The sequence below is a fragment of the Macaca nemestrina genome, chromosome 7 (genome assembly GCF_043159975.1).
Source record: "Macaca nemestrina isolate mMacNem1 chromosome 7, mMacNem.hap1, whole genome shotgun sequence".
Classification (NCBI taxonomy): Eukaryota; Metazoa; Chordata; class Mammalia; order Primates; family Cercopithecidae; genus Macaca; species Macaca nemestrina.
Window position 1 is genome coordinate 27,350,948 of NC_092131.1, and position 21,854 is coordinate 27,372,801.

Genomic DNA, 21,854 nt, shown 5'->3' on the forward strand with positions numbered 1-21,854 from the left:
TGTTTGGGACCTGTGTATCTAGAAGCATAGTTTCTTTACCTGTCACCATAGCAAAAATTGCTAAACACAGTATCTTCCAGGAAACCTTGGCTTACACTTTTAACATGCAATCACTTAAAAAAATGTTTTTTTGCAAATTCTCTGAAATTTATTTCCCTTGTGAGTACATTTTATGTTCAGTTTTAAGAAATGAAGTGATTACAATTAAGTAGATTGTAGATCTCAAGACCCTCATTGTAAAACAGTTGTAAGTGCCTAGTTTATTGTTCAGCACACAGAGAACATTAAACTAGTCCTCATTTGTCTTTGTCTGTTATTTTTTCTTTATATCAGGGAGTGGCAAGAATGATATTAAAGGAGACAATCTCAAGAGTTCTCGGTGGAAGAGATGATTCTTTATTTCCTCTGTCTTCCCTTCTCCATCAAATCATTCTTGGTGTTTTCTTATCGAAAGGAAAAAAAAAAAAAAAACCCAAGTCACTCATTGGGAGAAAACACTACATCTTTTTAAGCTAATAGTAAGATAATGGATTAGCTGTAACATAATTTGGTTATATCTAAAAAATAAGAAAGCAGTAATCTGAAATGGCAGATTCTGTGTTTCATATAGTTCCTCTCTTAAAAAAAAATACTGTGAATGAGAGTTGGAAAATAGCTAGAAAGTGTTCTGTATCTCAGTTTTCAGTGAAGATATGTTACCTGTTCTCAAATTTTATCATTGCTTTTTAAAGATCTTCTACCACTTTTGACTACAATAGTGTTATATGAAGACAAATAGAATTTGTTGTTGACAGAAACTCTTCTAGATGTTAGCCCAAATGTAGACACTGATGTCGTAGTGCCATGTTAACTTCACAAGCATTTTTACTTAACAAGCCTTATGTACCCTCTTACCTCAATACACATGTAAACACTTCTAAGGTGGTATCTGATTTTTTAGACCACTTCTAAAATACAGTCTAGAAATAGAGGACTCCTCTGATATCCCAAGAAATACACACAACTTTGAACACTGGGGCTCATAGAGGATGTGTATCAGCACCATGACTTTGCTGGCCTCTTCTCTGCTACTGTTTGGTTTGGTTCCAGTGAGTGTCTTATACAATTTGGAAAACAGGGCCCTATGAAGCCAATACAGCTGTGCTGGATCGAGTTACCCCAAGTGAAAAGGCATACAGTCTATCCTTTTTATGATCTCACCCTTCCTCTCCTAGAAACGTGTTTACTCAGGTCCTTTTACCACCTTTCAGCCATTTGTCAGGAAAGTTTTGCAGTGGATCTGTTTCCAAATGAAATAGAATTGCATTTTTGAACCCAAATAAACTGCTTCATAGCCTTATTTATTTAACATGTGTGCAGTGCCAAAAACTCACACATTTATTTTTGAAATAAAAATGTAGATATCATCTCCTTTAATTTATTCATCATCTAAACCTCAAAACACATATGATTTCAATAACACTATAAGAAAATGGTAGTTGTTATATGTTAATAAGAAAATAAATGTCCTTTTTTTTCAAAGAGCAGTACAAATACTAAAATATATTTATGGCTAAATCTGTTCCTTAAGTTTTCTCTGCAGGAGACAGGAATCTAAGAATTGCAATGTATTTCCCCTTTTTAATTCCTAATTGCTGCTACTTATGTTGTCATACTATATTATTTAGTTTCCCTGCAGTCAGAAATAAAAGAACTCCTAAGGAAAAATGTACTGTGGAACAGTACAGACAGCTCAACTTCATAGGAGTTTAGTGTTTGTTGAAGATTTTGGAATGGCAAAACTGAGAGCTTACTCTTTGCCCTTGTCAACAGATAGCCAAACACATCTGTAGGTGCAAAGGCCACAGGGCCTATTAGACAAGATTTCTGGATTTCACTGTTGCTTCTACCACTTGATCTTGCCCTTAGTCTAGAAGAAATAAATAAAACTTCAAACTTGTGCTTCTGGGTTTTTAATAAAGAGGTCAAGATTCAGTGAGTTTATTAGAACATGATAAGTCTACCTTTGTCTGCATTCAGCCAACATTTATTTGAAACACCTCTTAGCGGCCAGATAGTATGCTTCACTAGTGTTAAATGTTATGAAAAAAAGAAAAGGCAGTGTTAGTATCATAAAACTCCTCTGACATTTAACATCCTCCAATCAACAGAAGGACTCTGCAGACCCTGTGTGTGTGTATGCACGTGCGCATTTGCTTACACAAGAGTCTGTTTAGACACGTGGTCCTGAGTACAGACTCTTTAACACCAGTGAGATGACATTCTTTATGGTTTCATCTTAAAACTTTTCTTTCAGAAATAAGCCTATCAAGGACACATCTTCAAAATCTAGCTGCTAAGAGTTAATAGCTAGAGAGAGGTTAGGAATTTACATAAAGCACTCACTATTTCGGCTTCTAGTTGCAATATAGTCTGTTTTAGCTGGCAATTTGCCATGAAAATATTTTCCTAATAAGAACCTTGCCGTTTCTGCATTTCGGCTGCTTGGATTTGCATCACAGCTTTGCCACCATCTGACTGTAAGGAGGTTATTTATGTTCTCCAGTCCTCAGTTGCCTCATCTGCATAATGATGATAACAATAATACGTACCTACCTCATATGGTGGTGTGAGGGATTATGAAGTGTATTCAAACTCAAATTATGTGTTCATTGTTCAGTCTTTTGTTTTGCTACTACACAGGATTAAGATGAACAGATCATCTGTTTTGACCCTACTTCTAGGCCCCTGGAAATCCAGCTCTTCTAGCCTCTGAGATAAATCAAATATATACAATGTACTGGCCCTTTATGAAGTGGAATCTTAATTGTGAACTTTTCTTTGCTTTCTAATTTTAAACCCCTTTGTAAGCATCTGATTTATTTATTCTTGAAAAGAATTAAAGACAAATTAAGCACATGTCATATGCTGGTGACATTATTGAAATAAACTTTGCTCCCTTAATTTTTTAACAGTGGGGACTTGTCCATGCCCTTTAAGGCATTAGATAACGTAAGGTAGAAAAAAAATTAACCAACTTAAAAGACAAAATGTTTCCCTGACTCTGCACAAAGTATTTGCCTGGGAATTAACATGACATAGGTCCTCATGACATCTCTGAAATACAGCAAGTTCCTTATTTTGAACTATTCATCTGCTAATGGATCTTGTCTCTCTGGCTATGAGCTTTGGGGTGAAAATAATTTTGAAATCTCAAGTAATGTGACAAGATTCTAATCACAGAATCCCAGCCAATCTTAAATTTAAAAAAAAAGAAAAAGTTGCAATGTTATTCATGTTCTTGAGTCTGTATGCCAAAATGGCAGTTTTAAGTACACTCACATAGATGCAGAGAAAGAGAGAGAAGAGCCAGAAAATATATTTTTCTCCCAAAAAAATCACTTAATCATGAAATTATGAGATCTGAGATGCCTGTAGGATTGGACTCATCATCTTCATTACTTCACATCTATCTTGTTGTTGAAAATGCCCTAGTTAGTTCAGCATTTGTGCATGCAATTCCCTTAAAATAAGTACAAATAACTTTTTTCTTTGTATAATTATTACATCCTTTGCTCCCCTGGGTAAGCTAAATGCTCCTGAGGAACAGGAACCATGCCGTCTATGTTTGTGGATCTTTCTATGATCTCGAAGATAGACATTGTTGTTAATTGACTAGAATATAAGGATGAAAAGAAAGGTATGTGTACCAGAAAGTGTTTCTGATATTGAGGAAGGTATTTATAAGCAATGCATAAATGGAATATAAAATAAGCCACAAGTGAAATCAATAGTGAGAAAGTATAAAGATTGGTTGATGGAGATATGGGGGTGGGGGGGAAGGCAAGGGAGGGGAGAATAAAAATAACTGCACCGAGAACAGAAGGAGTTAAGGAGTTTTTCAGAATTCACTCACAAAAACATAGCCATTTGAATATACATCCAAAAACATATTAGTCAAAAAATAGTATGTAAACGCATGCAAGGAAAAGAATGGTTTCAGGTAGTCACCTGGTTGATTGAAAATTTTAAGCAAAACTATTTACATAACATGCTGCGTTTTACAGCAGGGCAAGAGATCATTTGCTTATTTTGAGCACAGAATGAGTTTTACATACTTACTTAACCTTGCTTCAGAAGATCACTTCTAAATGAGAAAAATATGGGGCAAACAAAGGAAATAAAGTTTTAATACTACAGATATTATTGGAGTGTGTTTCTGAAGACGATTTTATGCAATGCATAAAATTTTGCTTTAAAATCATCAGGGCATTGCTTTGTCTTTTATTGTTCAAGGGTCAGTATAATTCCTGAGAAAACCTATAATTTTATTGTTTAAATAAATATAGCATATACAGTGGCTAAAACTGCAAGCTCCTAAGCCTACATGTCGTGGCCTATAGTAACAAACACATCACTTTGGTGAATCTTTCCTACACATGAAAAAATTAACTAAAGTCATCTAAAACTCACAGCAGTGTGAGTGAGTACATGTGGCCTAAAGACTAACAATAATATAAATGTTAAAGCAGAAGGAACAAAATACTAAATCCTTTAAATGGAACTTGAGAAAGAGAACTTTACGAACCTGAAGAAACAGCACGCAGATTTCCTTTTCGGAATAGCAGAGTTAAGATGTTTCTGCCCTTCTCAAAAATCTCATTACAAAAATAAGGATATGAAGCAATAGAAAAACTGATTTACACCTGTCAAAACTAGAAGACATCTGTAACTCCAAGTCACAGAACACTGAAAAGTAGTAAAATGACTCGGAACAGACAAGGTGAAACTCAAGGACCTGCCAAGAGGATAGCAATGGAAAGCAATCGAAGATCATTCACCCTGCAAAATTCTGGAAAGGCTTTTGCATGGGAATAATCAGCACAGTTACTGTTGAAGGAGGGGGTGGATGGGTACATTGAAAGTGTCTGTAAGGAAGGGTTAGACCCTCAGCCCTCTGTCTCCATAACTGCCTCTACCCCTGAACCCTGTGAAAGACGTAAAGTATATGCTGTGGGGGAACCTGCGTCAATGAGGCTCTGGATTGGATATGCCAGGTAGAGAACAGCATCTCTCTGTTCGGGGAAATAGGAGATTTCAAATAGGAAAGTTAACTGAGAAAATAATGAACTCCTCCCGAGAAAAAAATATACAAGAATTATCTGGGTATGGTAGTGTATGCCGGTAGTCCCAGGTCCTCAGAGGCTGACGTCGGAGGATCGCTTGAGCCCAGGAGGTTGAGACTGCAGTGAGCTGTGAATGTGCCTTTGCACTCTAGCCCGGACAACAGAGTGAGACCCTGTCTCCGGAAAAAAAAAAAAAAAATACATATTCTTAATTGAGAGACTCCCCATTCCACAAAATGAGCCAGTTGACTACTTATTTAGCTTACAATTTCATTATTTAATTCTCAGGGTAGGTATTATTTATGATAATTAATGCTATATGATGCATTGATAACTAACCCTGAAATCTTATGGCTTAACACAATAGAGGTTATTGTGTGACTCACATGAAATCCAATATGGTGGGCAGCTCTCATGTTAATCTTGTAGTTATGCCTTTTGGAGCATGTGGCCATCAGGGTCCTCATGGCAGGGGCTGGGATAGAAGGGGGAATGCTCAGGTTCAACTGTCTCATTCCAGAAGTGACACTCTCAGAATCCATTGTTTAGAACTTTCACAGGGGAGAAGTAGGGAAGTACATGGAATACTGAGGGGACACTTACTTCTCTGCAACTTTGTGTAAATTCATGTCCAGATTCTTGCAGGACACATCACTTTCTTCCCATGTGTCAGCCATAGGGTTTATGGTTTATTTCACTGAACAATTAAAATTCATTTTAAATGTAAGAGCTAGCACCTGTTACCCGCCTAAGATGTGTGGCCTTGTGACAGAACTGAGAATACAGAGATGCTTATAATATATATGCAGTCTCTAGTCTTAAGGTTATTTTACCATTTAACTTTTTATTTTATGTTTGCTTTGAAATAATTTTCAGATCATTCTCTGTTAATGTTCACAGGTGGGTGTAAGTGATCAGCTAATTAAAGACTATGCAATAAGTTACTGACTTATGATCCACAGGATCTTGTGTCCCTGAAGCAAATGTTTAATTTCAGATATTTCTTCCAAATCTTGAGAACCACTCCTCCTTCCCTTTTAACTGAAATAATTGCCGAGAACTCTTTTCTTCTTTATAATGGCAACATTTGAGAATCTCTAGTATGCTCCATAGATAAGTAACTGCAGATTCATCTATTTCTCAGTATTACCTCATGGTTTATTTCTGATGTTCACTGAAGCAGGTTTGTAAATTAATATTAATATGAAATAGTCTATAGAAAGTTTCATAGCATATCAGTTGAAAGCAATTATCCAGGAAGGATTTTTGTATCTGAATCAGTCTTGCAAATGCATCTCATATAGTTTTTGAAAGGAAATAATTCTTCTGATTTCAAAAGATACATTTATCTTGGAAACACTATTATATATGTTCTTATTTGACTGTCTAAATCTACAGCTTGAACTGCTTCTTCCAGTGGTGCATCTGACTTTTAGTATGTGGATTCTGAGAGTATTAATCAATTTTTTATAACGTTTGGTTTCCTTATGTTTTCTATTTCAGAGTACCCGAGTGGCCTTGGACCATCTGGAGTCTGTGCCTGAGAAACTGAGCCTACTAGAAGATTTCAAAGACTTCAGAGTAAGAAAGAGTTGGCTTGTCTCTTTCAGTATTTTATCTGAGTGAGAACACTTGACATCTTCCTGATGTGCAAAGAAAAGTATAGTGAAGGAAGAAGGACTAAAAAACATTGGGGACTTTTAACATACCACCTTATCAGAGTTTATTGACATTTGTGAAGTTAGAATTGAAAACAGGTGCAACTTATATATTAGCACAAGATAGGAAGATACTTTTACTGTACTACTAGACGCTCAGTTGGGCCCCTAAAGCTTTAACAATAATTTAGAAAAGCCTAAGAATTAAAGGGAGTTACACATTACACTGACAGCAGGTAACTTTTTTGATTAGCAATTTTAATTTGTGAATTATATGGGTACTGTTTGTTTTAGACATATGGTAGTTCCCAGGTTATCTTTATACTATGACATATGAACTCAAACCCACATAAATTTCACATTTCATATTTCATGGCCATTTATTGATAGACCTCTAACCACAAAGCATTTCATTATCAAGCCAATTTGTTACATGTGTTAATTTACCTTCTGTAATTTTTTAAATTCCTCATAGAGGAGATACTCAAAACAAATATCTCTGTTGCCAGTCCTGCCGGACAAGGTCTGGTCCCAAGAATGTCATATATAGCCTTAGGACTGCAGATGCAATGTAAAATTTTAATGATTTATAATTTATTGACCGTGTATAGCTGAAGCTAACAATGGGAAGGATTTCTTTTTGGCAACCATGTAATCATATTTCACATTGACCTTAAAATATAACTTATGTTATATTTAGATTCTGTTTAGATCTGACATATTATTTGAAGATACAGTGGATAGGAAAATAGCCAGATCATGCCATATTGATTTATTGGAAGCATTGATAAAATGTGGTTCCCAAGGTCTACACTATCTTAAAATTACCTTGCATTAAGCATCTTTTGGTAGTTCTGTAACTAACATTTTTGAGTGAGATCCAGTTTAGCTGACACATCTACAAAGCTAGACTATCCCAAATTGAACAAAACCAAGTGTTTCAAATATATTTTACTGAGTTTTGATTCGTTCTCATGATTTGATTATATATTTGCAGTTTAAATATCTATTAAAGAATTATGAAACCAGTATCCAAAACAATGCAATTTCTGTTTACTCTTAAACAACCCGATGTGTTAGGAGGCAATATGTTATATCCATATTCTTTTCGTTTTTTCTCTGTAGCTAACAGAAATTATCCAAGTAAATGAAGGGGAGACAAGAGAAAGTATGGGAAACAGGTGGCCCTCGTCACTGAGAAATAGACACCTGTCTAATACCAGCATAAAAATATAAAGTGTAACTTCCAGTGACAGATCATTTTTGCCCCAGTTGTCTACAATGAACTGAATGTTCATAAGTACAGTTTAAAAGTTGTATTCTCTACTATTACCAAAAGGCTAATTATTATTATTTTTAATCCTATGAGCTGGTGATCATCTACAAGTCTAGCTCATATACATACAGACTCACATATGAAGATGCCTAAATAGTGAAATTTTGGGGGAAGGTCTTTTTCAGAGTTCAGCATTGTACTTTCCAATATATTAAAATTGAAACCTTTAGCTTGAAAAGGGAAAGAGTTAATTTTAATTAGCAAGTGTTATGCACACACTGCATGATACTTAGCAGGTGCTAAGTACTTTATGGTACATGTTTCCTAATCTTCAGAGATACCCTATAGATGGGTATTATTTTCGCCCATTTTATAGATGAGGACACTGAAGCTTGGAGCCCATAAACTAGCTGGAGGTGGGATCTAATTCTGTGTAAAACAGCAGAGCCCATCTGCTTCGCCCTGCTGCTTTTAGCTTAAAATCCATTCTACATGTGTACTCTAAAGTCCTCTATGTGATTACAAAGAGCTGATTTTAATCAACTTAACAAAAATGACTAGACATGGCCTTAAATGAAATACATAAAGCCTTGAGATTATTAGATGTAGATTATATTTATTCAAACCCTTTAAACCTTCTAAAAATCAGTGTGGTGTGAGCAAGAATACAAAGACCTAAGTTCTGGTCCAAACTCATGCACCAGACAAAAATCACTTAATGCCTCAGGAGATATGTCCACATTCATGTGACGAGGCACTTGAACAATATTATCTCTGGGTTCCTATATACGTATTTCTTGATACATAGACCATATCCTATGACTTTAAGTGTGAGTACAGACCTTATCCTATTTGGATGGCCTGACTTTATTCTTGTTTAAATGTGGTCATATTTATTTTGAAAGAATTGTTGGCCGGGCATGGTGGCTCACGCCTGTAGTCTCAGCACTTTGGGAGACTGAAGTGGGCGGACCACCTGAGTTCAGGAGTTCAAGACCAGCCTGACCAACATGGCAAAACCCCATCTCTACTAAAAATATAAAATTAGCCAGTTGTGGTGGCACATGCCTGTAATCCCAGATACTCAGGAGGCTGGGGCAGGAAAATTGCTTGAACCCAGGAGGCAGAGGTTGCAGTGAGCTGAGATCACACCATTGCACTCTAGCCTGGGTGACAGAGTAAGACTCTGTCTCAAAAAAAAATTGTTTTATCTCTACAATTCCATATTTAAACATTACATTTTTGATTAGGTGGAAAGGAAGTAGCATTGAGTTCCAAGTCCAAACTGCCACAAATTGTCCAGCCCTGGGCAAATCATTTTAACTTCCCTGGGCTCTAGTTTTTAGAGGTTTTTGTTTTGTTTTGTTTTTGTACTAAGCATGAGAACTTTGGAATTATAATACCCCTTCTAGCTTGAACATTCAGTAAGTTTAAGGTTTCTTGTGACGTTGAGGGACACTAAATCCCTATATGTATTTTTTTTTACATACCAAAATCAGTTATCCTCATTGTTTTTCTAATTTCTCCCTAAATAATAATAGAAATGTCTAAATAATTGTCTAGAGTAACTTGTTTGCTGTGTTCCTTCTTCCCACAAGAAATGAAGAGAAAAGAAAGAAAAAAAGGCAGGCCCTGGAAATTTTTGTTTTCTTAATTTTTTTTATTACCTGAATCTTTTTCTGTTTATAAAGGCAAAGGAGCTATCCTTAAATTTAAAAATCTACGTGACATAATAGTTAAAAGGTAGGATGTTGTTTATGGATAAGTGAAGTAAAAGGGCTCTAGTTTTATAGGTAGCAATTTTTTAAAACAAGAATATATTGACGCTAAGTACCAATCCAAGGGATAGTACACAGCATCCAAATGTGGCATGTGTCATTAATGACATCTTTGGACAGTACATTGCTGCTTGAACCTTGTTCTAAAGGGTGTCAGTCACTGTAGATGGGAATAGGGACTAGTTGTTAAAAGAATTCAGGTAACCACTGTAGGATGCATTGTATTTTTATGGTTTTATCCACAGTGACAATTTTCTTCTTTTTCTTTTTCTTTTTTTTTTTTTTTTTTTTTTTTTTTTAAGACAGAGCCTTGCTCTTTCACCTAGGCTGGAGTGCAGTAGCACAATCTCACTGCAACCTCTGCCTCCTGGGCTCAAGCGATCCTCCTTCTCCCACCTCAGCCTCCTGAGTAGCTGGGACTACAGGCATGCACCACCACATCTGACTAGTTTTTGTATTTTTTTATAGAGGTGAGGTTTCATCATGTTGCCCAGGCTGGTCTTGAACTCCTGGAGTAGAGCAGTCCTCCCACCTTGGCCTCCTAAAGTGCTGGGATTACAGGTTTGAGCCACTGCATGTAACCTTCTTTCTCTATGGTGGCCTGTGATTCTCCTATATATCTCTAAATTTTTGTAATTATTTATTTTCATTTTTAGCTACATATAGACTCTTTCTTACTCTAATTTCAAGCACCAATTTTCTTTCATCTACCAGTTCAGACCCTTTGCTTTTTTCCCCAGGATTCCTGCAGTTCATCTGAGAGAACTGATGGAAGATACTCTAAATACAGAGTTCGCAGAAATTCTCTTCAGCATCACCAAGATGACATCAAGTACAGAACCAAAAGTTTCAAAGTAATGTTCTTTATATACATTTTTAGTCTTTAAGTAGTATCCATGTTTAAGGCTACAACCTCTTAAGCAGCCTCTGTTTGTGTAAGGGCACTTGTGAAAGAAAATATTTTCCTTGATATATTAAATAGATTTTCAATTCTGTGAAAATAGAGAATAAAAATCCAGAGTTTGTGCTTATCACATTTTGTCTGGGAAGTAAGCCTTAAGTCTATGCCATCACTGCTTGATATGTTACTTGTTCACGGGAACTGGTGCTGCTTAAGAGCCAAGAAACCCCTGGTCACTGTTTGGTCAAAGTCTTAGTGTGATGTTCACCTTCTTCTATGTATAAGTCTAGCTGCTGTCCACACTGAAGTCTGCAGTAGGTCAGATAATATATTGTACTTTGGAATTCTAGTCATTTTCTTCTAGAGGGGATATGAACTCCGTATTGATACTTCAGCTTTTGTTTCATTACCATGGAGCCAGCACAGGACACTGGGAAGACTTAACTATATTAACAAAAAGTATACATTCTCTAGAGCCTACCCGGTATCCATCTGGGATCTGGGTGATTTTAAATCCATTTGATCTTGGGCAGCTCTCAGTTTAGAGCAGGGTTTCTCAACCTTGGCATTCTTGATATTTGGGGCCAGTTAATTCATTGTGGTAGAGGCAGTTTTATGCATTGCAGTATATTTAGTTGCATCCCTAAAACGTATGCACTAGATGCCAGTAACATCTCCCATCTCAAGTTGTAACATCCAAAAATGTCTCCTGACATTGTCAAATATTCCCTGGAGGGCAAAGATGCCCTCTGTTGAGAATGCTGACCCAGAGAGAATCCATCTATATTCAAATGTGCACTCCAAGTCAATTACAAAAAAAAAAGCTAAGGGTTTTCTGGCTTTTTTGTGTTCTTACAAACTTGAATATGTATGAATATTCATTACACTGTATATATTCACTTATTACTGTGAAATATAATTATTTCTAAGAAGCGTCTTTCCTCCTCTGAATGTAATTGGATAGAATGCTCAGTGGATATAAAGACAGTGTTCATTTCCATAAGTCCTTCTTAGCATGCTTAAAATGAGCATTATACTTCCTCCCTTCCAAATAAAAATTAACACAATTAGGACAGGTTATTGATACTCTTACTGTGAAGAGAACATCCTGTGACTTTGTTCCCTTTTACCTTTGTTTTTAATAGATCCATATATTCACTATAGTAGTGACCTTGTCTCGTATGGCAATTTTTAAGTTCTCTAAATCATCTTCCAACATTCCCAGTCAGGTCCTGCAAACTCAAGCATTTCTCCACCATTTAAAGGAGTGCCGCTAATCTATAACAGAAATACAAAGTTTAGGCTACAAGAGCTAATGAATATTGAGCATATTTTAGAACAAACCCCAAGACATTTCTCTTTTTGTAGGTGTTACATGCCTTATATACATTATCATATTTAATATTCACGTCAATCCTCTCAGATAAGCATGACTATTTTTCCTTTATACCATTGAAGAAAGCAAGGCTGTAGAGTAATTAAATGGGTGAATCAGGATTAAAACCTAAGTCTGCCTGGCTTTAGTAATTTACGTCATTGACCACTGTGCCATGACAGTATGAGTTTAGACCTTATATACCTAATTTTTTCTAGAAGTCACCAAATACAGGAATATATTTTCAATATGTAAAAATCAGTGTTCTCCGAAAATGCATAAACATAGTACATGCCTCTTAGTTCAACAGAGGTCTAGATGCAAATGAAACATTTAAAACATTATTTTCCAGTACACTTAGAGTTGGTATCAGGTGAATCAGTGCTATCTAGTGGCACCCAAATTGCTATAAATCAATGCAATTTCCATAACAGCATATGGCAAAGCTATGAATGTTTAACATGTTCAGCAAGTAATCTCATTGGAGTTCTTTTTAAAATTACATTTGCAGCTGAAGAGGGAATCAGGCCTAGTTCATAAGAGGGGCCAGCACTTAGCAAAATGAAAAATAAGCTTGAAAATTTTGCATGTAGATAGTGCAAATATAGGATAGAGCTGCAGAACACATTTTATTTTGGCGTTGTTCCACATTAATACTACTTAAATATTTTTTAAACGGATACATTTCAGCAATGGATATATCTACTATCACCATATGTCACAGGTTCCGGCCTGAAATAATATAGTAATCTGACGTAAAACTCACAGGAATATAACATTTTTGGTAGTCATTGGAGAGGAAAATATAGGAACACATTTTTGCCAATTGTAGATACCAGTGGTCATTTTCTCATACTCCTTTCATGAAAATAAGTTTTTAAAAAAGACTGAGAGAGAAGGCAGCTTTAAAAGAACAGTGAGCTTAAATGAGTAATGAGAAAGTTGTGTTAGTCATTTCTTGTCTTCATGGATAATCAGAAGAGCCAGCTATGATACCTCATTGACATCCTGAAGAAAATGCTTCAAATAAGAGAAACAGGAACTCAAGAGAGAATGTGCCCCTTACTCCATCAGTTTCAGAAGACATTATTTCAGTAGCTATTAACTTTCCCCACATTTGCTAAGACAGAATTCAAAGAAAAGGCAAATTACAGGGACTTGAGTTAACTGGTTCTACTGAAAACTACAGTTCCAGGAAATCAGTGTAAAACTCAGTTTAATGCAACAAACATATATTGTACAGCTACCATGTTGCAAATCACAGTACCTGTGGGTGTGTGGTTGGGGAACAAATGTGTAAAGATGCAGAAAGCATGGTATTAAAGGAGAGAATATTTACCTAGTTATCTTAATTCTAACAGACACAGGTGCTCTAGAGCAGAGGTTGGCAAACTGCTCATGGGTCCAATCTTGCCTGCCAACTATTTTTGTAAATAAAGTTTTATTGTAATACAACCACACTCATTTATTCACATATTGTCTTTGGCTGCTTTTGCACTGAACAGTAGAGTTGAATAGTTGCTACAGAAACCATATGGCCCACAAAGATTAAAATATTTACTGTCTGGCCCTCTATAGAAAATGTTTTCCAACCTCTGGTCTAGAGGAAGAAGAAATCACTAATCTACTTCTTCTTTTACACATTATGTGACATATTTCCTTTTCTGTATTTGCCAATCAAATAGATACTCTCCAAGCTCTTTGGAAAGTCATAATACTTATTCATTCCGCAAATATTTATTGAGTGTCAGTTGTGTGCCAAGAACTTTCTAGGTGCATGGGACTCACGTCAGTGAACAAAATGAAGCAAAAATCTCTGACTTTTTTGTTGTAATTGGACAATATTCATGTTTTTGTTGTTGTTTTTCTAAACACAGAATTCATCAAACATTTATTGGATTTCTAATGCAAATCAAGGCACTGTGCTAGGAGCTCAAGAGAATGGCACAATAAGAAAAAACATTACCAACCCTTAGGAATTTAAATCCTTCATACAAATTACTGTGGCACAAAAAAGAAAAGGGCTAAATGCTATAAAGATAGCCCCATAAAAGTGGCCCCAGTAAACTGCATTGGGGGTTCAGAGGAAAAAAGATGCTCAAGAGTCTTTTGAAAAGAGGTTCATACTGACAAGGCACAAGAAAACATTTATCCACATCTCAGTTTGGGAGAGGATCACTATTAGAATTTCAGTTGTAGATTCTGACTATATTCCTGTTGACAGACAAATAACTGTTGGAATAGCAGACTGTGTTGGCAGCTGGCTTCTCTTATGTTGTTGCTGTTGTAAGAAGGTAATGAAACATCCAACATGACCACACTGCTGGTGTAGGGAAGGGTTAGCAGGAAGTGGGCAAGTCAGGTTCTCTTTCAGTCACTCCAAGGCTAGAGCCATCTCCTCTGTTTATTCCTGTGGCAATCACCAGAACAAAAAGGATCAGCTTTCTAGAAGCCTGTCAGGATTTTGAGCAGGACCATCATCCCCAATTGTGAGAGCATCAAATGTAATATTGTCTTAAGTTGACCAAGCTAACTGGACAAAGCCTGATCTAAAAGCTTATATTTAGAATTCATTTCAAAGCTGAATCTAACACAACATTTTCTCTGTCTTGGTAGACAAGAAAAGCATTTCATGGCCTCTCTTTCATCAAGCCTAATTGGGTTTCTGTAGGACATACAGGCTTCCTTCCTGGTTCAGCTGTTTCAAATAGAACAGAATGTTCAAAAGTCAGCCAGTAACACAGCATCACTAATTTGAATTCACAGAGGAGCATGGTTTTATCCAAGACATCCCCATTTATTATCTTTATCCATACTAAATATATGGTTTTAATTAACATTGGAATTTTTTAGTAAAATTGCAGAAGGCATGTTTATTCTCCATTCTTCTTCCCCTTGAAAGAAAAGTCATGATTTTTAACTTGTAGTTGAAGAGTTAGTATACAGTTTCTTTTTAAACAAACAGATGTTTTATGGGATAAGATGAGGTAGGTGAGGAAGCATTAATAATGGCTTTCGGCAGAGTCCATGGAAGCAGAGTTTGCCAAAGCCCTGTCATATTTGTTCAGTGTAAGCACGTGTGTGATATAAGTACATTTTTTGTTCCTTGAACTCATTTCTCTCTCATTGAATCTTTGTGATTTGTTTATACCTTGCTCACAGCAATTAATGGCTGTTAGCACTTTCTCTCTCAAGTCAGCTATTTCTGTACATATCTTAAATCTTCTACAACAGTAGCTTCTAAAGCATGCTATGTATAATTCCTAGTACAATTCAAGATTGTAGGTGATGTATAAACATTTTTATTTTAATGACTATAAAAATATATCACTAATGGATTATTACATTGATTTTTACAGATATTGCTTAGGAATAGTAGTGGCAACCATGGGAGAATTTGAGAGAGCATTAACCCTACAATACTCCAGTTATCTCATTTATAACTACTCCATGCTTTGATAAGAAGTCATATGTAAACTAATATGCAAATACAGCTCTGTGCTTCTCTCCATCCTTTAAGCCTCCCCTATACAGAGATTTAGAGTGCAAGGTTAACTTTTAAGTAAATGTAAGAGAAAACAGTAGTAAAACTATAGGTGAATATTGATGTTAGGGAAATGCTCTTCTACTAGATTGTGTGGGCTTTTGAAGGCAAGCACTGCCTTGACTCCAGAACACAGAGTGAGTGTACAACACATGTTAAATTGGTGATTTTAAAAACTTTTAAAAAATCATTTTCTAGTTTCAGCCTTTCTAAAATTCTAACAAAAATTTAATTGCTATTTTTGCAGTAAAGATTACATGACACATTTAAAACCTTACAGGCAATCAAATCATGCTGAAATATGAAGATATGTTTATTCTCTTGAAGTGGTCAAGACTAACCTGCTCGCCATATTTAACTAGTCAATTTCATCCTGCTCTTCAAAAATTAAACAAAAGGTTGCCAGTTGAATTGGTATTTTTTTCTTTGTTACAAAATCTGAAATTTGTAATGGATCTAAAGTGCTTATTCAGAAATCAACATGGGTACTTAGATGAGCATATTAATATTTTAACCTATTAGAACCGTACTTTATCAAACCCAATTCCCTTAGCAAGCCACATGCTTTTACCCTTCCCAATAATCTACTCCATAAAAATATTAAGAAAAGAAAGATTGTGAACAAATGTAACTATATAAGCTATTTTTAATCATCTCTAATTCAAAATTCTAGGTACTAAATACCTAAGAAAAACTAATTAAATTTATTAGTTTTTAACAAACATCATGATATATTCATCCAAACAATGATTGTTTCCTTTAAAATAGTCACTTTAAGGCCACGTGTGGTGGCTCATGCCTATAATCCCAGCACTTTGGGAGGCTGAGGCGGGCAGATCACGAGGTCAGGAGATCGAGACCATCCTGGCTGACATGGTGAAGCCTTGTCTCTACTAAAATTACAAAAAAAAAAATTAGCTGGGTATGGTGGTGGATGCCTGTAGTCCCAGCTACTCAGGAGGCTGAGGCAGGAGAATGGGGTGAACCCGGGAGGCAAAGCTTGCAGTGAGCCGAGATCGTGACACTGCACTCCAGCCTGGGTGACAGAGCGAGACTCCATCTCAAGAAAAAAAAAAAAAAAAAAAAAACCAATAAAGTCACTTTAAGAGACTAAGCACTGATTCCTATGAACCATCATTAAAAACATCTTCACACCCCTCCCTTTAATTTCTTATGTCAATGGCACATCTTTTTGAGTATGCTTGTTTGTGGCAAATTTTTATCCACTATGAGTGGATTTGGTTTCTGAAAATGGATTAAAGTCATGTGAAGCCAAGTCTGAAGTAAGTAAAAAGAAAAAAAATTGAGTAAAATCTTTTCATTATTGACACACTAGGAATATCTAATTTCATACAATAAAACATCAATTAGATATTAGTCCTATTATGAAAACTAGTCAAAGAGACTCAAATGGATTTATCTAGAGGAATATTTTCATAAATCTGTTAATATGGTAGATGAGTGTTGCTTTGGTTTTTTTTTTTAGATGGAATCTCACTCTGTCATCCAGGCTGGAGTGCAGTGATGGTCTTGGCTCACTGCAACCTCCGCCTCCTGAGTTCAAGCAAGTCTCCTGCCTCAGCCTCCCAGGTAGCTGGGATCACAGGCATGTGCCACCATGCCTGGCTAATTTTTGTATTTTTAGTGGAGATGGGGTTTCACCATGTTGGCCAGGCTGGTCTGCAATGCCTGACCACAGATGATCTGCGATCTTCCACCTCCCAAAGTGCTGGGATTATAGGTGTGAGCCACTGTGTCTGGCTTGCTTTGGGTTTTTAATATTGTTGTATCAATTTGGATTCCCAATGGTAAATTTGCATAGTTTGCATAGTTAAAAGTACTGGTTGTTCACTGTTTCTGTCTGGATAGATTAGAATTATACAATGTTAATGCTGAGAGGACTCAGAGATGATCTGGTGCAGCCCCGTAATTTTTTTACATCAAGACACTGAGAATGTGAGAGCAGTAATCTCCTGTTTCCCAGCTTCCACCACAGCAAACTTTAATTTCTGCACTTTGGTCAAGAAATGATCATCATATGACCATTTATTGAGTTCTTTAGTGTAGATGGCACAGTGCTAAATTGTGGAGTATTTGTATGGGTAGATGGAAAAATGAGTAGATGGAAAGATGGGTAGATGGAGACAATCATAGCCTCACCCTCTTGGAAGTTAAAATGTAAAATAGCAGCCACACAGATGGAGATATGGAGGGCAGACTTTAAGTAAAACATCTGCCCAGATTAAACTTTCAGATAGGAATAAAGTAGTTTACTGAGGAAGAGATTAAATTTTCTTGAGCACTGATAGAGAACTGGGAATTCAGAGTAGGGCAGAAATGGAGGGACAGTGCATTATTAGGCTAGAGACAAATTCAGGAAAATATTTTTGCCAGGGAATCTGAAATACATACGTGTTTGTTCCTTCTCTCCAGGGGAAGGGCTGGACAAATTAAAATTTTAAAAAATTAAATGTATCATTTGTCTCATACATTTTGAACTTATAATATTCCAGAGAGAAAAATACTTGGTGGGTATCATTAAATATTCATCATTAGAGATCAGTTTAGCAAAGACATTTAGTCAGGTTGGAACAGCTTTTTAAAAAACAATTACAATGTGGGTTATGAAAGAGAAGTGGAAGAAACCCAGGAAAAATATTAGAAAATGCAAGTCCCTTCACCCAGTGGAATTTTTGCAGAGATTTCTGGCTAACTAGTTTGTTGAGACTTAGGACAGCAATGAAAATAGGTCCTTGTGCTAAGTATATAAGAATTGGTAAGAAGCAAAAGCTGAGATCATTAGAATTGCAAAGAATGTTCCTTTTTAACAAATATTTCCTTTTTAATACTTAAGCTTTTGGTGCAAAGATAGCTAGGAATTGGAAACATTCATTTTATGGTCACCTTATAAAATTTACTTTTATAGAAGTTCCACAAATTAATTATCAGTATAGAATTAGAGGAGATGACAGTTTTGTTTTGTTTTGTTTTTTATATTCTGTTATGTTGATTGTTCACAGCATTTTGAAATATTTTTATTTGAGGGTAGTCTTTTAGGGTTAACTTGGCTAGTTTTGTTTCGAGGTAATATAAAAAATTCTGACAATATTTTGTAGACTTATATTAGAACTTAAAGATATAATAGAGTTAAACCTCCTCATTTTCCAAAAGTGAAAGAAATAAATGTGAGTGATTGAATCATGAATAAGTCAACAATTGTAAAGGGAAGGAATAACAGTCATAAATGTGCGTTCTCCTATTAACAGTGTCAAAATATATGAAGAAAAAACTGATAGAATTGTAAGGAAAAATAGTCAAATCCATAATTATAGTTGGAGATTTCAACATTCCTTTTTCAGCAATTTATAAAACAGTAGGCAGAAAGTCAGTAAAGATACAGAAGACTTGAACAATACTATTAACCAAGTAAATTTAATTGACATTTATAGAATACTTCCCCCAAAACAGCTAATTACGCATATTTTTCATGTACACATTGAATATTTCCCAAGGTAGACTATATTCTGAGTCATAATGAGAGACAGGGCTACGTGGATTTCCTAGGCCGACTAAGAATCCTTAAGCCTAGTTGGGAAGGTGACCGCATCCACCTTTAAATACGGGGCTTGCAACTTAGCTCACATCTGACCAATCAGGTAGTAAAAAGAGCTCACTAAAATGCTAATTAGGCTAAAATAGGAGGTAAAGAAATAGCCAATCATCTATCACCTGAGAGCATGGGGGAGGGACAATGCTCAGGATATAAACCCAGGCATTCGAGCTGGCAATGGCAACCCCCTTTGGGTCCCCTCCCATTGTATGGGAGTTCTGTTTTCACTCTATTAAATCTTGCAACTGCATGTTCTTCTGGTCTGTGTTTGTTACGGCTGGAGCTGAGCTTTTGCTCGCCATCCACCACTGCTGTTTGCTGCGGTTGCAGACCCGCCACTGACTTCCACCCCTCTGGATCTGGCAGGGTGTCCACTGCGCTCCTGATCCAACGAGGTGCCCATTGCCACTCCCAATCAGGCTAAAGTCTTGCCATTGTTCCTGCATGGCTAAGTATCCTGGTTCATCTTAATCAAGCTGAACGCTAGTTGCTGGGTTCCACGGTTCTCTTCTGTGACCCACGGCTTCTAATAGAGCTATAACGCTCACCACATGGCTCAAGATTCCATTCCTTGGGATCCATGAGGCCAAGAACCCCAGGTCAGAGAACAAAAGGCTTGCCACCATCTTGGGAGCTCTAAGAACAAGGACCCCCCCAGTAACAATAAAACAAATTTCAATAAATTTAAAATGATTGAAATTATACAATATATGTTGTCTGTCCACAACAGAATGAAATTAGAAATTAATAACAGAAAGATACCTAAAAATTTCCCAAATATTTAGAAGTTAAACATGATACTTCAAATAATCCATGGATGTGTCAAGAAAATCAAAAGGAAAATTAGAAAATATTTTACCTATATAAAAATTAATACACAATTTATCCAAATTTGTGAGATCATCTAAAAAGTGCTCAGAGGGAAATCTGTAACATGAAATGTGTATATTACAAAAGAAAAAATGTTTCAAATCAATAGTCTGTGCTTCCATTGTAAAAAACTGGAAGACCAAGAGCAAATTAAACCCAAAGTAAGTAAAAGCAAGGATACAGTACATTTAAGATCAATGAAATTAAAAAAATAAATAAATTACCTAAAAGCAGATGCTTCGAAAAAATCGATAAGAATTAAAAATCTCTAGCCAGACTGATTAGGACAAAAAAGAGAAGATACGGCCGGGCGCGGTGGCTCATGCCTGTAATCCCAGCACTTTGGGTGGCCGAGGCGGGCGGATCACAAGGTCAGGAGATCGAGACCACGGTGAAACCCCGTTTTTACTGAAAATACAAAAAATTAGCCGGGCGCGGTGGAGGGCGCCTGTAGTCCCAGCTACTCAGGAGGCTGAGGCAGGAGAATGGCCTGAACCCGGGAGGCGGAGCTTGCAGTGAGCCGAGATCGAGCCACTGCACTCCAGCCTGGGCCACAGAGCGAGACTCCGTCTCAAAAAAAAAAAAAAAGAGAGAGAGAGAGAGATACAAATGGCCAATATTAGGAATGAAAGAAGAACATTACTACAGCTCCTAATGATATTAAAAGAATAATCAGGGGGAGGAGGCATAGCAAGATGGTCAAATAGAACCCTCCAGCAATTGTCCCCCTATCTCTCTCTCAGGAAAACCAAATTGAACAACTAACTATCCAGACAAAAAAGCACTCCTATATGAATCAAAATTCAGGTGAGCAATCACAGCATCTGGTTCTAACATCATATCAAGGAAAAAGGCACTGAAGAGGGTAGGAAAGACTATCTTGAATTGCCTACATTTCCCCACTCCTCCTCCATCCTCTGGCAGCAGCCATGTGGTGGGAGAGAGAATCTGTGTGTTTTGGGAAGAGAGAGAACAGTGATTGTGGAACTTTGCATGGGAACTCAGTGCTACCCTGTCACAGTGGAAAGCAACACAAGTCAGAATTTAGTCATGCCCATGGAGGAAGCATTTAGACGAGCACTAGCCAGAAGGGAATCATCCATCCTGATAGTTGGAATCGGAGTTCTAGCTAGACCCATCACTATGGACTAAAGCTCTCTGGGATCCTAAATAAACTTGAAAGGCAGTTTAGCCACAAGGACAAGCCTGGTACCGTGCTGGGCTTGGAGCCATTGGCGTGACCTAGTAAGACAATAGCCAGGGCTATCAAGGGAGTGCTAGCATCACCTATCCCCCAACTAAGGCAATACAGCTCAAAGCTCAGGAGACACTCCTTCCTTCAGATTTAGTTGGGGAAAGGAGAAGAGTAAAGAGGACTTTGTTTTGCAACTTGGGTATCAGCTTAGCCATAGTAGAATAGGGTACCAGACAGAGTCCTGAAGCCCTCATTCCATGACCTAGCTCCCAGATAACATTTCTAGACACATCCTGGGTCAGAAGGGAACCTGCTTTGTTGAAGAAAGGACCCAGTCATGACAAGATTTAACACCTGCTGACTAAAGAGCCTGTAGGTCTTGCACACCTGTAATCCCAGCACTTTGGGAGGCTGAGGTGGGCGAATCACCTGAGGTCAGGAATTCAAGACCAGCCTGGCTAACATTGTGAAACCCCGTTTCTACTAAAAATACAAAAAAATTAACCGGGTGTGGTGGTATACGCCTGTAATCCCAGCTGCTC

General features: G+C 36.8%; 1 protein-coding gene and 1 long non-coding RNA gene across 14 annotated transcripts in view; one reads left to right on the forward strand and one right to left on the reverse strand.

Moving 5' to 3' along the window:
• Nucleotides 1–21,854, forward strand: part of LOC105467643 (centrosomal protein 128) — a 458,395-nt gene that overhangs the window by 401,456 nt on the left and 35,085 nt on the right. For all 12 annotated transcript variants that reach the window (XM_071099786.1, XM_071099789.1, XM_071099780.1 and 9 more), the window contains 2 exons: nucleotides 6,609–6,686; nucleotides 10,558–10,671. In XM_071099786.1, the coding sequence (XP_070955887.1) occupies nucleotides 6,609–6,686; nucleotides 10,558–10,671 (192 nt within the window). Of the gene's footprint in view, nucleotides 1–6,608; nucleotides 6,687–10,557; nucleotides 10,672–21,854 lie in introns of those variants that run through there.
• LOC139364229 (uncharacterized) overlaps nucleotides 3,862–21,854 on the reverse strand; it is a 75,451-nt gene continuing 57,458 nt past the window's right edge. For both annotated transcript variants that reach the window (XR_011625677.1, XR_011625676.1), the window contains exon 5: nucleotides 3,862–19,883. This is a non-coding gene — a long non-coding RNA (uncharacterized lncRNA). The remainder of the gene's footprint in view (nucleotides 19,884–21,854) is intronic.